This window comes from Cyprinodon tularosa, unplaced genomic scaffold, assembly GCF_016077235.1.
Source record: "Cyprinodon tularosa strain WSP-4 unplaced genomic scaffold, ASM1607723v1 ctg166, whole genome shotgun sequence".
Classification (NCBI taxonomy): domain Eukaryota; kingdom Metazoa; phylum Chordata; class Actinopteri; order Cyprinodontiformes; family Cyprinodontidae; genus Cyprinodon; species Cyprinodon tularosa.
The window spans coordinates 2,458,948-2,476,271 of record NW_024038493.1 but is presented as its reverse complement, the minus strand read 5'-3'; the positions used below and the strand labels follow the sequence as shown (position 1 = coordinate 2,476,271).

Sequence of the window (17,324 nt, the reverse complement as noted above, 5' to 3'; positions counted from 1 at the left end):
CTGCATTCTTAGTGCCTCCTTTTCAAATTCAGCTCTCACTTAATGAAGTATTTGAACTATTATTCTAGCTTTAATGATTTTAATGAGTTTCTTAGAGGTGTAAAAAAAACAAATTGAGCATTGTATTATTCTAAAATTATTAATTTTATTCTTCACAAAACAGAAAAAAAACAATACACATCTGAGTGAAATGGAGTAGAAGTAATCTTTACCAGAGACTTAGCATTTCAACCTGATGCTAACGCGTTTTCGCTTTGGATGCAACATTCAGAGAAAGGTGGGCAAATATAGTATAGTGTTCCTGTTGATCTAGCCCTAAATTATCATTTAATTTGAGTTTTAATATGAGGGGTGATTACTTTCAACCATAGACTGATAGTGTGGAAAACTTTTTTCCCTTCAGTTTATGAAATAATAACCTGAAAAGTACTTTTTGCAATTATTTGGTGATCTATATCTGATGTGAGCAATATTTGAGGATCTGAAACATTTAAGAAACCAAGAAAAGAGAGAAAGAAATTTATTTTACCCAAATTTAAATATTTTTGTAATTCTAATGTAATTTTTTTAGATAATTGTACACAAATCAATTAAATAAATCTTAATGCATATTCATTGGTTTAATATAGCTTATTTATTTAAAATACATAATAGGTAGTGGCGGGCTAATGTTTAGGACATAGAACTTGGAATCCTGAGGTTCTGAGTTTGAGCCCCACTCCCACAGACTGCCACCCTGGGTCCCTGAGCAAGACCTTTAACCTCACACTGCTCCCCGGGGGCCACACGACGGCAGCCCACTGCTCCCCAACGGAATGGGTTAAATGCAGAGGTAAATTTCTCCAATGTGAGACCAATAAAAGTTAGATTATTAAAATTAATTGTCAGGTTTACGTATTTAGTAGGCTGCTAAGTGGCCCAGCAGGACTGCTGCCTTGCAGCAAGAAGGTTCTGGGTTCCATTTCCGGCCCGGGGTCTTTCTGCATGCAGGGTTTACACAGGAAGGAGGAACTGTAATTTAATGCTCTTAGAAAAAAATGTAATGCCATCAATAAGTAGCCATTACTCTCATATATATATATATATATATATATATATATATATATATATATATATATATATATATATATATATATATAAACACGGCCAAATCCATCGCAATCTTTACCATCCAGTCACGTTTCTCGTTTTCCAGCCGTTAAAATTAGCATTTTCCCCATTCTCTTGCTTTTTCTGTGCCTCGAGCTTCTGTTCCAAACATATGGCTTTAGGATCAACCAGGAGCAGTTCCACACAAACACGTGGAACTAGTTAAATCTGATATATTTGACTATTTTCTTTTATTTTTTATAAAGCATTTTAAATGCCATGATAATCACATTTAATGAATTTTAATGCCAATTAAGGCCTTAATTAAAAAAATTATAATTTAATGACTTTTAACGATTTTTAATGACCTGTGGAAACCCTGTGCATGGAGTTTGCATGTTCTCCCTGAGCATGTTTGGGTTCTCTCAGGGTACTCTGGTTTCCTCCCACAGTCCAAAAACATCACTGTAAGGTTAATTGGCTTCTCTAGATTCTTCTTAGATGTGAGTGTGTGATGGTTGTTTGTCTCTGTGTTGCCCTGCGATGGACTGGCGACCTGTCCAAGTTGTACCCCGCCTCTCGCCCATAGACAGCTTGAGATAAGCACCAGCACCCCTCGCGACCCCTCTCGGGATAAACCATGTCAGATAATGGATTAATTAAGTATTTAGTATAACTTAAAATTAATACTGAGTGTGTTTATTTCAAATAATAGTTAAGTGTTTGAATTACAAAACGATCAGGGTTAGCTTAATTCCAACAACAATAAACTGTATATTAAATAAAAGCACTCACCAGTATCTTTTGTGTAAATTTTCTTTATTAACACTAAATACATGAACCTAATGATTATGTATTTCATATAAGTAATAATAAATATGCATCATGGTAGGAAATCTTAAAATTTGGGTATAATATCTTTCTGAGTGTAAGAAGCCCATCGCTCAACATATTCTCATCATCAGTTTGTATGAAATCGTACGAAAAGTTATGCACAGTATTTCGGACGAAAAAAACTGGGACGGACAGCGCAATAATTACTTCATGATGTCTCGAACTACATTTCTTGCTGTTTTGTATCTTAGGGTTAGGTGTAGGGTCAGGGTTAGGGTTAATTGTATGTTAAATTCTATGTTATTTAATGGTGCGTAAGATGTGCATGCGCAAGGATATCTTGTCTCAAGGCAAGACGTAAAAATAATGAAAAATGCGACGAAAAAAACGCCAAAAACGTACGAAATTACTGTGCATAACTTTTCGTACGATCACATACGAACTGATAATGAGAATACACTGCATCGCTAGGTGATGGATCACACCCCAATCTTTGGATAATTACTTATGAAGAACCAGAGATGGCAAAAGTACTCGCTTTCCGTACTTGAGTAAAAGTATAGATACTTGTGTTAAAAAAAATACTCTGGTAAAAGTGGAAGTACTGATTAAACTTCTTTACTCAAGTAAAAGTAACAATGTACAGGCTTGTAAATTTACTTAAAGTATAAAAGTAAAAGTAGAAACCACTTTTTTCATGCCGTTGCCTACATTTTAAATGGATGTCTGCCAATAGGACTAGATCTCCGTTGTGTTCATTTTCAATCATCTCGTCGTCCATGCTACTATGCTAACGCCACCGCCACCAAGCTGCAATGATTTGCCGCGAATGAATTTTAAAATGTAAGGAGTAGAAAGTACAGATATTTGTGTAAAAATGTAAGGAGTAGAAGTAAAAAGTTGCCATAAAAATAAGTAGTAAAGTAAAGTAAAAATATCAGAAAAATCTACTTGAGTACAGTAACAAAGTATTTGTACTTCGTTTCTTCCCATCTCTGTGAAGAACACTATTTAAAGTACTCAACTCAACACTTTTACCATCATATTATCATATTATATTATCTAAATTAGCCAAAATGTTTGTGTCAAACTGTTACCATAAAAGATCTCCTGACATTGATTTTTTTTGGCCAATTAGGTTGCCTTTTTGAACACGCATAGGAGTCGGTCATCCAAGACTCAGTCACCTTCTCTGCATGAGCGACACGAGCTCTCTTTAGGGAAATGAACAAGAGCAGAGGAAATGTCGAGCTTCAGGTTTGCTCCTCTACTGTTGATTTATCTCTCGCTGCACGTCCGTTTTTTACCGAATCCATGCAGATGTGCTGACAACAGCTCTCATTTATCAAGGCATCAGTGAACACCAACATGGAGTCAATCATTCAGATGGCTGCTTGCAACACGCCCTGGTTATGAAAAATGCTTTTTTTTTTTTGCTTGTTTCCTCCCCTTCACCCTCCGTCAGAGATAACAGCCTCGACTGGAGATGCCGCGGCTACCTTTGGGCCTCCAGCTGAATACGCGTGGCAATGAACAAGCCGATTTAATAAAGGGAGTTGATCAGAATAATTTGCATAGCGAGTCTCGAGCGGTGGAAAGCGAAGGAGCTTCTGATTGATGCGGTCCCTGAGCAAAACAAACTCGCTGCAGTTTTTTGGCTTCGTTCTTTGTTTGGATGAAGCGCCTCTAAACTGTATCACTGAAACAATATTTTCCAGACATTTTTCTGACTAAAGACTGTTACCCTCTTTTAAAATCAGCCCTCTGTTTTTGCTTATTTCATGTTTATTCGCCAGACATGTTTAAAACAGATAAACCTCAAAAACAGTGGGTCATAATGGGTAAAAATTGATAAGTTACTCAGCTTTATTACTCATGGGTTTATACTTATTATTATTATTTAAGTAATTAATTAAATTAAATACCTTTTTTGTGTCCAGATTTCTGTTTTTCTTATTTACATTTTTCTGCATTTTTAGTGTTTTAATGCATGTAAATGTATTATCTGCTTCATTTTATTTAGCAGCTGCCAATTACATGTAAAATGTTAAATAATAACCTTTTAACTATATATTAAAGTCACATTTTGGTAATTACAAGCTACATCAACGTAGTATCTCCAGGCCTTCTGCATTAGATTAACAGACAGTCTACTGTGTATATAGTACACATCTTAATATATCATACACTATATATTGTGTATTGTATATAGCTATAGATTCTGTATATATATCTAATATGTCTGCAAAGTCAACACCAAGTCAAATTGCTTGTAAGTGCAAACCTACTTGGCAATAAACTTGATTCTGATTAAAGACCTTGGAATGAAATGATTAATCTAAGAATGTGTTGTATATCTTTAACCTCCTAACATCCACCTCATTCTGGGTAATCCTCGCCTATTTTGCATACCCAAATAGAAAAGCAAATAACTTAGGAACTGTAAGCCCAAATTACATGTGCAATACATTATTTGAAAGCTAACACCCTTTAGTTTCCTAATATATAAATTAAATTTGTGTGACTAGAACACATCCCAAGCTGCCACAGTTCAAACAAGACTCAAAGTTGTTGTTTTTTTTATTCTCGGAAATGATAGGTCTTTTTCGAACAGCAGTAATAAAGACAGTCTTGAGAAAAGGCAGGTTTTATTGTATTATATTTGTTTTATATCATGGCAACCACAAATGCAGAAAAATTCAGACCTCTAGCTATAACAGTTCCAGAGCTGTGGGGCTTTGGAACTGTTGGTATCAGCTTGGAGCTGCACGCAATGGCTCCACCTGCTGGTAAAGATTTTACCGGTGGAATTTTATTTTTTAGGGGTTAAACTAATGCAGGCATGTCCAGAGTTGGTCACTAGGAGCAGAAAGGTTTTTGATGTTTCTCAGCTTCAGCACAGCTGATTCTGATGACTGCGGTTCATCAAAAACCTGTTTAATCAATGAAAATCGGCTTTGCTGAAGCAGAGAAACCCCCCCATTAGGACTGACTTTGGATATGCCTGCTTCGTGAGAACAAGTAGTGTGAAGAGAATTTTACTTGCTGCAGGTAGGAAGAAAACCATGCTGTCTCAAGGGGCAGAATTTCCTACACGTGTTCCCAAAGTTCCCAAACGTTTGCAAGAGAGCCTCTAGAGGTGGATAAAATGCAGGAGCATGAACTCATGCTATTAAAATCATGAGGTTTAGTTAAATAAAACATAAAAGAGGGAAATTGTACAGGTGAAGTGGTTTCTTATGTGTGTTTTAAATAAAAGTACTCCCATGGGTACTTTTTTAAAGTGTTGCCCTTTTGGCAGACTTTTGACTTCAGTGGGATTGAGTTCGTATTCTAAACCGTTCCTGATATAAAATCTGCAAAGCGTCTGGAAAGACTTTTAGAAGTTTTAGAAATGTGGTGATGGGTGTTTTTGGCCTGACTTTGCTCTGCTCTTGTTCATCCTACAATTGTTCTATCTATCTCCGGTTCACCCACATCCAGCTCAATGATCAATGCCACTAGGGTCCTGGCTTCTGCTTCATCCTCAAGCTCTTCCTTACAAACGTGGAAGCATGAAATGGTCCAAAATATTGTTTGCAGTGGAGTAATGGAAAACGTATTTTTAGGGAAGATTTCTACTCTGTTTTGAATCTAATCTGAACGCCTGAATACTGGACATCAGTAGCTATTAAGACTAAGATGGGAACCTTTATGTGCGGATCATCAATGCAGGGGTTGACGTTAAGGATTTTTACCACTTGGCTTTCACATTTCATTTGCCCAGAAACAATGTTTACTTGCCCAGTATAATGTTTGATAAATATAGTTCCTAATATAAATTTTTTTATATATACATCAATGAAACATGTTTGTTTTTTAAATGTTTTTTTGTAATTCAGTAAGTTTCCAGGTTCCTGGTGTGTATATGCATGCGTCAGATAATGAACTCAAGCCTACATTACCGTGTTAACATGTTTTCATGTTTTCAGGTCTCCATGATGGCTAAACAAAGAACACTGACTGGAACCCACTGATTAGGTGGTGGGAAGGAAAGATGGTCTGAATAAGAAAGTTAAAGTTGTTTTTCTCCTTGACTTTGGTTGTGTGTCTTTGCATCTTTGCATCATTTTTTTTTTTTGACACAAAACACACCCAACCAACTAAATCCATCATTAAATTCTGGGTATAAAAAAGAACAAAAACTACTAAATTCCCCATTTTACTCATTCCTTTCAGGTGGCTAACCATTACAATTAATTTCTACCAAGATAAAGGCAGCACGGCTCCGCGGCCTGGCTGTTCTTGTTAACAATTTTCCGTTTCTGTGCCATCGAGCAAGCAGAAAATGGCTATTTGATTGCTGGTTATAAATGCTGCCTGTTAAGAGAGATGAAAAGTCATTTCTGCTCTGTTGCAGGAGAATGTCGGATGAAAATCACTGCTTCATGCTCGCAGAGTTGTCTGAGAAAAGATACGCGAGCTTAGGTGAATGGTGCCAGGTCGTTTGACATGCAAAACAAGTGTTTATAGAGAGCAGAAAGGAGACTGAAGCTTGCTAACTTATTGTTACAGCTTTGAAAAGGTTAAATAAAAGAAGGGTAGGAAAGGTTGCTCTTTTTTCTCTTTCTCTGTTCCACTAACCACCCTCTACTTTCTTTTTATGATGTTCTTTAATTAAATGCATATTGGAATTAGGGCTACAACTAATAATTATTTACTTGAACAATTAGTTAGTGATTAGGCTCCTCTTTCCTCCAACAAAGACATTTCATCCCAGCGCTGTGTGTCCCGAGCCCATGATATCATAAATGACCCCTCACACCCCCACCATGGACTGTTCTCCCTGCTGCCCTCTGGAAAGAGACCTCGAGCATCTGATGCAGGTCCAGCAGATTCCAGAACAGCTTCCCCCCACCGTCATTAGACTGCTGAATTTTGTATAAAATGAGTTTAAAAAAATAAAAGCGCTGAATGTTGAAAACTGTAAATTATATACCAGTCTGATGTTTACATTTCATCACTGCTGCTTACTTTTGAACACTGCTGCACTTTAAAAATGGAAATGTCTTGAGAACTGTAATGAACGAAATTTCTTTTTGAATACACTCGGTGTGTAGAAAATGACAATAAAGTCAGTCTAAGTCTAAGTTATTTGTTCAATTAGTAGACTAATCAAACAATTGATATATTTTCTTAATAAAGATAAATCAACTAACATTTTAAGCCCAATTTCACCTCTATTTGGAGTATATTGATGTAAAAAAAACACAATTATTGACTTAGAAATGTGTGTTTTTATTATATATAAGGGGTGGAACGGTTCACAAAATCCACGGTTCGGTTCAGACCACTTTGCATTTAGAGTGACCTACGATGACAGCGGAAAGAAAGTTGTGGATAAAAGTGCAACAGTGTGCAAGCATTGTGCAACATGTTTTGTTTATGCTAACAGCAACACGACCAACATGTCAGGCAAACAATCAGCATATACCGAACCGAACCGAAAACAGTGACCACGAAATCGTGAACCGAACCGTGGATTTTGTGAACCATTCCACCCCTACAAGAGATTGCCTGAAAAAAAGAATAACAATTTAAAAAGTAAAAATCTGCAAAGTTTTGCAGACGATTAATCAGTTCATAAAGAAAGATCCTCCTACGAAGGGGAACGATTTAGCCGCTACCTCTCGAGACATACATCTAGATTGGATTGCAGTGCATTACTTACTTTCCTGGTTACAACCTTTAAACCTCTTTGTGATCATAACTTCAACATTAACTCACCGCACAACCTTCTAGGTCAACTATTTTGAGCACTTCACACACATCAAGATGTTCTCATGCATTTCACTTACACCAACCTTGCCCCCGTCCGCGTTGTACTCCTTCTCATCGGCGTCCAGAAGCCTGGCCAAACCGAAGTCGGTGATCTTGATGTGATTGGGCGACTTAACCAGCACGTTCCGAGCTGCCAGGTCTCGGTGGACTAACCGCCTTTCCTCCAGGTACATCATCCCCTAAGAGAGGGAGAGAAAGAGAGAGATGAGCAATACTACCGTCAACACGTTTATCTGTTTGAATCTCAAGACTGAGCCCACTGAGGCATTAAATGCCAGCGGCAACATCAAATTCTTGTCATAACTGTAATCAGCATTAACTCCACACCCATGCAGACATTTAGATTTGATGAATAATCACTTTAATACCTCATGTGTATGACTCTAAGCAGTTCAGAAGTGTCAGTAAGTCTGTTTTCGAATTTGCAATCCTCCAAAGAAAAGTGTGTCTCATGGTTTGTTAAAGTTTTTTATTAAGAAATAAAGTTTTGCATGATTGGTTGATTTTAAATCCTCTACATTTCTTGTTGTTTTGGACAGTGAAACATGCAGGTTTAGCTTTATTTATGTCTGCAGATACAGGGAAAGGTAAAAACACCACAGTACACAAGGCAGGAAACAAATGGAACTTGGAAACATTCTACCAACTGAATGAGGGTACGACCTATGAAGTAAATTTAGTTCCAATATCATTGCAAGCAAAGAACATGTTTGGTGAATTGAACGATTTCTGTTATTTTTGTTTTTCAGATTGAGCTATGTGGACTGCATTTGTTTCGAATTGCATTTTACAGATAGCAAACACATTTTTATTGGTTAAGAGCTAGCATTGGGCATGAAATGAAGAGAATGTGATCTAAAAAATGCTATTCCAATGAACCGCCATAACCTTGCAAAAGTCATAAAAAAAAAAAAAATACTACAACTAATACAACTAATAAACTTAAACCATAAAATATTTAGAAAAAAGTGGAAAACAATATGTTTTTTTTCTTTTTATTTAAATCTGAACATATATTTAAAAAAAGGGAACAGAAATCGGAGGAAACAAATTACTCTTAATACTTTTTTTTTAAATAGAAGTTTACTTTTTGGAATGCATGTATACAAAATGTGTTATTTCAAATGTCCATTTGTAAATAGTCTTCTTTGCTTGCTACAATAAGGGAACAAAATCCACTCCATACACTTGGCCAAACATTAATGGTTGTGCATATGCCTATACATTTGAGCCCTTTAAAAGTTTTTTTTATTATCATAGAGCAGTTTAAGTATTCTATATATGTGAGTAAAGTCAAAACTTAAACTAATGGAGAAATTTGCACCTTCATCTTGGTCTATTAGTGCAAAATTTCCCCTCAAAATATAGATTTTTAACAGATTGTCTGGTGTTTTATGATTAGCATCAGACTACTTATAATTACTTGCATTTGCAATCACAAATTATCGAATTTTTCCTTGATCTTTATCGACCGGGATGCTTTTGGGAGTGTGACACTTGAGCTGTGTTAAAGCGAAGCAATCAGCAGCATCGCCCCAACCTCAAACGGTGGCTTGCCCCCTCTGCCGGAACGCCGGTGTTTACCTCCCTGGGTGCCTGGAAAAATTAATTGGCTCCTTGAGCTGTTGTACATTCCCCACTAGTCGGTGCGCCGGCCTCACCTCATTGCCCCGTCACTTTAAGTCGAAGTGTATTAATGGGCTGTGTGGCCCATTGATTCCTAATTTCTCTCGACATCGACATCGGAGATAAATATTGCGTGGCACGCTCGTCTTTGGGCTTTATTGTAATCAGCATTGTTATTGATCGCCTGCCCTGAACTACCCAGAAGCAATCTATTTTAAACACACTTCCAGCAAAGCAGGGGGTGTTGCTTTTAGCCCTGTCACAGCGCATTGTGTCCTGTGTTGGTGGAATTCATCCCAACAGCAGAGAGGAAGTGATCCAACTTTGTGGATAAAAGAGAGAACCATGCAAACAGACTGACAGGTAGATATATTGCACATATGCCCTGGGAAAATGTCTTGCTCTTCAGTGCTGGTGGTCTCTTAGATGTCCCTGTCATAGTGTGCATTTGTGTGTGTGTCACTCTCAGCAAGGCCGGAGGATGATGGATGAGGGCTCAGCTAGCGGCGAGTCAGACGTCGGCGCTATCGATTTATCCTCACATTCGTCTGCGAGGAAAAGGAGAAAGGGGGGAGAGGGAGTCGGTTCGACACAACGCACACAGACACACATATTTACTCCCCCCTTTCCTCTTCGAAGAGTCTCAAATGGCTGATGATTCTCTTGCACCAGCGGAGGCGTGGGTCTTGGTGTAAATTTTTCATTGTCTCCTGCGAACAATGACCGCCTCGCTTCTCACCAAGGTGTTTCCATTGATCCAGCAGCAAAGCAGCGTCCACTTGTTTAACATCCAGCTTAATACACTTGAATTGGCTCAACCTTGCCTGTCTCTGCTTTTTTGTTCCGCTCTGAGAGCAGCGGCTACTAGAAAGCATAATCTCAGAGAAACATATCTGACCAGGGTTTCTTGTTTATCCATTTAGCACATAAATACCCTTCTAAGCAAAGTTCTTCACCTGGCTTAGAAGTTGTTAGTTTCCCATATGTGGTGGTTTGTATTTCTCTTGCCTCTCTCCCCATTTCCCTCCAAAATGACATGGAGGGCTATTAGTGCAACCAAATCTTGAAAATGTACCAATCAGTAGTCGTAAACATAACTTATGGAGACCATTTATTCAAATGTTTAGTCTACAGGCATGTCCGTTTCAGCTATTCAGATTCAAGATATAAAACCACGATTAGGATATAGTACTGCTCAAAATAAATTCTTAAGGTTAATCGATGTGGGTGGATTGCTCCCACACCATTTTGAATTCGTATTCGAGATCATTTTGCAACATCAGGGTTCTTACAGCATAAGGCAAGTTAAATTAACTACTTTTTAATGTCACTTGAATCAAAAAGTTAAGACCAACTTCACAATTCACACTTCAAAACACAAAAAAACATGGTTGCAACAAATTTAGCCAAATGCTTATTTGAACATAAGCCTTTACTTTCTGGCCCAGTAGAAATTTTTCAAATTTTAAAAAAACTTTCCATATAGGAAGAGCGCTAACTACTGAACTGAATTCACAAACTATACAATATACAAACACACACACATATGTGTATATATATATTTGTATATACAGTATACACACATATAATTGCCTTTATGGGTTATGTAAAGAGGTCATCACTTCAAATATTGTATTTGTGTTGGGTGACTGTAAACTCCTCATTACTCTGATGCGCCGTAGGGATTCTGTTCTTAGTTTATTGTGTTTTTTGGGTCTTTCTTAGTTACTGTCTCAGTCTTGGTTGTGTTATATTTTCTTTTTAGTGTTCAGTTTTGCTTTGCTCATTGTTTTCTAGTATTAGTGGTTTTATTTTTATTTTGCTGTGTTCTCTAGTTAATTCTTAGTTTCTATTTGTCTTGGTTCTGTTATGTTTTCTTTTGAGTCTTTAGTTCTTCTTTTTTCCATGTTTTATAGTCCTAGTGGTTTAATTATTATTTTGTTGTGTATTCTAGTTATTTTCAGTCTTCCAGGTTTTTTCATTTGTTGCCCTCTGCTGCCCTCTTGTGTTCTCCTTTCTCCCTAGCTCCTGTTTTGTTTCTGCTCTCTCCTCACCTGTTCCCGATCTTCTCATTAGCCCTCTCTTTGTCTCTGTCTCCTTTAAAAGCCCTCTCTCTTCAGTTCCTCTTTGCTCCTCGCCTACCTTGTCTGTCGTCTCTCTGAGCCTTCCTCCTGGCTACAGTTCTTCCCCTGTTGACTCCATGGTTTTTTGGTAACGTTTGACTTGAGTTTTCTTTTTTGTTTTTTGAACTTTGTTTTCATTTTTGGATTTTTGGTTGCCTGTTTGTTTGGACCTTTTTCAGTAATTCATCATTAAATCAACCATAAATTTACCTCTGCCTGCCTGCCTCTCCTTGGCTCAACAATCCTTAACCAAATCCTAACATATATTTTCAAATTCAATAAAATGTTATAATACTTTATTAATCCTAAAGGGAAATTACATGTTGCAGTAACTCATAAGTTATTTTTTTAAAAGGTGTTGTAGGTGTTGATAGCTGTAGGCAGGAAGGACCTTCTGTAGCCGTCTGTCTTACATCTGATCTGGAGAACCTCTGACCGAAGACACTCATGTTTAAAAATCTTCTGAAGAGAATGCTCCCACTGTTTTCCATAAAGTTCTTCACTTTATGAAGTATTCTCCTTTGTAAAAGAATGTCAAGATGTTCTAGAGGAGTTCCTTGAACGAAGCTGTCCTTATTTATTAGCTTGTCAAGCTTTTTTGTAAGACATTTAGCAGATGGAGGAAGAGATCACACAACCACAACACACTTAAAGAAGAGATGTAGCCTCTTGCTGCTAACGCTGAAGGACCTAAGCTTCCTTTGGAAGAACAATCTGCTCTGTCAAGGTGAACACCAAGGTATCCATACTCCTTCCCCCTGTCCACTTCTTCTCCCATGATGTTAGTAGGATTGAACTTGTTCCTGTTTCTTCTGAACTCTACAATCATCTCCCTTGTTTTGTTCACATCTTTGATGCACCCAATGGCTTCAGAGTCATCTGAGTATTTCTGCAGATAACAGGACTCTGTTTGGTACTGGAAATCAGACATGTACAGAGTAAAAAGGAATGGTGAGAGTACTGTCCCCTGTGGTGCTCCTGACTACTAGATTAGACAGCTGACCCTTCAGTCTAACAAAATGTGGTCCCTTTGTAATGTAGTCTTTGATCCAGGAGATTGTTGATGCCTCTACCTGAGTCTTCTGAAGTTTCTCACAAAGTCAAGCTGAAATATATTAAACTCACTGGAGAAATCAGAGAACATGATCCTCATTGTGCTGTCTGCCTTGTCATCAACTCCAACTCCAAGGCAATACGCAAACTGCAGGTGGTCCTGATTTCTGAATGTTTGTTTGCTTTGGTGAAACAACAGAAGTCTCTTTAAGACCTTCATGATGTGGACTACCGTGGGTTGTCAGGGCAACAGTTATATAGTCACTGAAGACTGTTGGCCTTCTTTGGTACTAGAACAAGGCAGGAGGTCTTCCACATCACTTGAACTGTCTCCTGAGTCAGACTAAGGTTTAAGATGTTCTGTAAAATCCCACACGGCTGTTCTGCACAGGCTTCAGGACCTCTTTAGTTGACTTCTAGTGACAGGGAGATGAGGTGGAGGGCTCCATCTTCTGATTTGGCTGACAACAAACCAATAGAAGCAGGAGCTTCTTCCTTAACTGAATCTTTTGAAGAATGTATTCAGTTAATTGACTCTGTCCAGACTTCCATCTGTCTGATCACCCTTCTGCTTGAAGTCTGCTATCTTCTTTATCCCTGACCACACATCTCTGATATTGTTCTGCTGGAACTTGCTTTCCACCCACTTCCTGTATTCATCCTTGCTTTGTCTTTATTATTAATTCCCTGTCTGACTTCTTAAAGGTTTTTTTTTTTCTTGTTAAGCAGTTCCGTTAATTCACCTGTGATCCCTTGTTTTATTATTTTGGGCACCATTTTACTCTTCTAGTAGGCATGGTGTTTTCTTCACAGAAGTTTATGTAGTCAATTACACACTCAGTCATTTTATTGATGTCCTCTCCATGTGTCTCAGTCTATAGCTAAAAAACAAACTTGCAGGGCTTGTTCAGCTTCAAAATGCTATGATGTAATATCATGGTGATAATTTTGGAGGCAAGGACCAAAACCATATTAAAACATTTTGTACGATGATGCTAACATGAAGACTCTTACAGTATATCTACATCACAAAAGAAAAAAATAGCAATTTAGTACAGACCAGGTGTTTATTCCATTATTATTGCAGCCTTAGAACATAATTTTTCTTCATATAAATTCCCAAAAAAGTACAATCCAAATATAAAACTTTTAAATTGTTTACATTGAAAGGCTTTCAGGATGACTGCTTTTTTATGTTTTTATATAAAAAAAGCATTTTCTAATTTTATTGTTTATCATTTATTTCAGAGAATGTGATCTGTGCAGTGCGATTTGAAAAGAGGGCAATTAGTAAAAGTCAATCTGAATTTAAAAAATGGAAAAAAAAATTGTGTTAAAAAATACAATGAAAAAAAAAATAGAAAAATGTTTGGAAAAAAAGAAAAAAGAAAAAAAAACCCAAAGTATTACATCTGGGAAAAAATTTAAAAAACAAAAACAGGTGAACAACTGTGGTGGCACGTTTGAAGCTTGGGGACTAAAAAAACAACAATACAATTTTATAGACTGGTTAGAAGTTGCAGCAGGGATTTGTGCAAACTCATAAACCCTAGCTGGATTTAGCATGATGGCTAATTGCTCGGCTGGTTAGCAAAAGCATCTTTTTGTGCTTGTTGACAGTGTAGATGCCAATTTCCATGCTGTGTGAAAGGAAAAGAGTCAAATTGTTTAACAAAAGCAATATAACAACTCAATCACCTTTAAAATGTGTGTTTCTTAGTGTTATGTAGCATGTTAGCTAACACTAGAATGAGGTAGTTAGCAATCCATTGCTAAGGGTTAAAGTACAGCTTAAAAAATAGTTTAGGCTTTCGAATTGATTTAACATTAAAGGGAAAACAGCGCGTTATTTTCAAAATCTTTCAAGGATTACATTCTTTACATACACTTGTATCTACATCATATTGTACTGTGCAGCAATAATGGAACAAAATTAACTCCATACAACACTGTCAAAAATTATATGAATTCATATTAAACAACATAAATGCATACAACTGCATTATATTGAAGAGCAGAAGAGTAAAAATTTTGTGATTTTACAGCGGTTTATTCATTCCTGATCCAGTGAGTTAGAAATTAAGCAGCTTTGTAATTTGTCTAAACTCAAAAGCTTTCTCTCAAATCAAACAATAAGCACCAGCAAATGTTTGACAGCAAATTGTTTAACTTGCCACTTAAAATAATAATATTGAAAAGGAATAAATCTTCAACAGCAGCAAAATCATCAGTTAAAACACTGTTGCTTTTTTTTTTTTTTTATTCATTGAAGCAGGGAAATAATTAAGCTGATTTTGGCTGTTTTTTTGTCAAACGAATGACAACACAAATGCAATTAGTAAAATAAAATAACAACAGTCCATTACAAAGCTTAAAGTCATCTTTAATTAGATATAAGACTGATTTGGTAGTCTACTTTACTTCTAATTATTCAATTCTAGTGGATGTGAGACATATTTTTATTTTTATTGCAAACAACACTTAGTAACGTTTTTTTCCTGTGTTGTTTCAATAGAGCTGTGAACATCCCCCTTAGTGGACTTTTGCAGACCCAGAAGGTGGATAACAATCTTGTTTTAAAAAGCACCTTTTCTGTTTTATCTCCAGAGTCCCATACCCTTTACAGAATCATAGTCTTTCAAAGGAGGTCAGGGCTGGTCAGCAACCAGTGTGTTTTTTTTTCTTTTTTTTCCCTCTGGCATGTGAGGAAAAAAAAAAGACTGATAAAACTTGAAGTCCTCCCTTATATGAAGGATGAAACCAGGCGTGATGAAAGGTCTTAAGTTAGCGTGGAACCACACGGAGCAGCTCACCTTAGTAGGAGAAAACGATGCCTCAGATGAAAAGATCCTGTGTATGAAGCAGGTGGATAGATGAATGAGTTTTATCCTTAAAGGAAACTTTAAAAATATTACACATAGAGCGCTAAAACATGTGATTTTTTTTTCCTTTTATTATGTGTAATAAGCAGTGTTGGGCACGTTTACTTGAAAAAGTAATTAGTTATAGTTACTAGTTACTTCTCCCAAAAAGTAACTGAGTTACTAACTGAGTTACTCCATAATAAAAGTAACTAGTTTCTAGTAAAAGTAACTATTGCATTACTTTTGAATTTCTTGCCCCCGTAACCCTCACCACCCAGCCCCCACCTTCTCGCTGTGTGTTTCCAAAGCCAGCTTAATAGAGCGGACGACAAAGACAAGAACCTGCAGAGAGTTTTGCATTTATTGCAACTCAACGTAAATGACATCAGGGGGAACGCGATGTGAAGTTTTTTAACAGGGCATTCAGATCTGATGAGTATATGAAATGAATAACTGGGGATGTCTAATTCTGAAATCCTGTGTGTTTGGGTTGTTATAGATACTGCAACATCTATCTATCATCTATCTATCTAGATCTATACTCTGTGTGTGACATAAAATATGGATCTCCATCCCTGCCACAAAGGCCATCAAATAATGTTTAAAATAAAAAATACAGTAGGTTGAAAAGGCAGAGTATCCATCCATCCATCCATCCATCCATCCAGATTTCTCCCTTTCTCCATATAGGCTAACATTTGGTCGTTCACGCTCTCCATAGTTCTCCTGTGGCGCAATCACAGGGTGACTGTTGCGCGCCTTTAGATGCAGGGGAAACCGTATATGTTGGGGAAACACAGCTCGACGTAACACCGGTATTTCCATCTGGAAAACGCTGTTTTGCTGCTGGAGTCCTCCTCACTCTCCATCTCTCTGTGTGTGCTGTACGTTAACACCCGCCAGTGGAAACACCCACCTACCCAACTGACAGACGGAATCTCACTATACATCAGCCAATCTCATCCTCTCCTCTCTCATGACAAGGCGCGCACGAGTCCTATCATGAAAAAAAGGTTCATTGTGCGACCTGAGTAACGCGCAGCAATGGGGTGTCTGCAATGGTAACTGCGTTATAGTTACAAAGTAATTAGTTAGTTTACTCGTTACTAAAACAAAGTAACGGTGTTACTAACGCCGTTACTTTCAACGCCGTTACTCTCATCACTGGTAATAAGTGGGCATAGTGCATGCTGACTAAAAAAATTGCTATTAAAAAGTGCAGCTTTTCTAATTGTATTTAATATACAGGCGGGCTCCAAGGGATGGGAGTGGCGTGTACAGCAAAAACCACAAGACCCGTAATAAATAAATAAATAATAAATAAAAAAAGTTGAAGATTACAACAGACAAAGATATATATGCATTTATGTCTCACTGTATAATGTAATTTCTATCTACATTTAGTTGTTTATTGTATTTTTGGGGGAAATTAATTGTATGCTTATTTATTTATTGAGCATTTCTTTATTTCTGTATTTATTTTTAAATATGGCAGAGTTGATCCTCCATATATAACCAGCCCTTTATTATGATGTATTTCTGCTGTTCTTGGACTATTTGTTAGCTACAATGTTACAGGTGCATACAATGAATAAACAAGGGAGTAACTGTATCAAAAGGTAAAATAAAGTGAGAGATTTTTAAGAGATGGATTCTTTACTGTCATGACTGCTGCCGACAGAGGCATCAAAGACTTCCTATTAGAATGAAAAGAAAAAAAAAAGCTGAAGAAAGAGACGTAAGGCCCAGTTTCAACGAAAGCAAAAGGTGAGTGTCTGTTTCAAGAAGAAATGATAAGTGGCTCACCCTGAAACCAGCACCGAAAAGCCCAGCAGCCCCTTAGAACAGCTGAAGAGGCAGCAACAATGTGGGCAATATGGGACAGTGTGAAAGCTGAAAACTGGGACCGCAGTGA

The 17,324-nt window shown here is 37.2% G+C and overlaps 1 protein-coding gene across 2 annotated transcripts in view; it reads right to left on the bottom strand.

Annotated features, from left to right (window-relative positions):
• Positions 1 to 17,324, bottom strand: part of LOC119780802 (receptor tyrosine-protein kinase erbB-4-like) — a 465,078-nt gene that overhangs the window by 13,958 nt on the left and 433,796 nt on the right. The window contains exon 21 of one of the 2 annotated variants that reach the window (XM_038280976.1): positions 7,761 to 7,922. In XM_038280976.1, coding sequence (XP_038136904.1) covers positions 7,761 to 7,922 — 162 coding nt within the window. The remainder of the gene's footprint in view (positions 1 to 7,760; positions 7,923 to 17,324) is intronic. The other variant, XM_038280977.1, reaches the window with a different exon arrangement.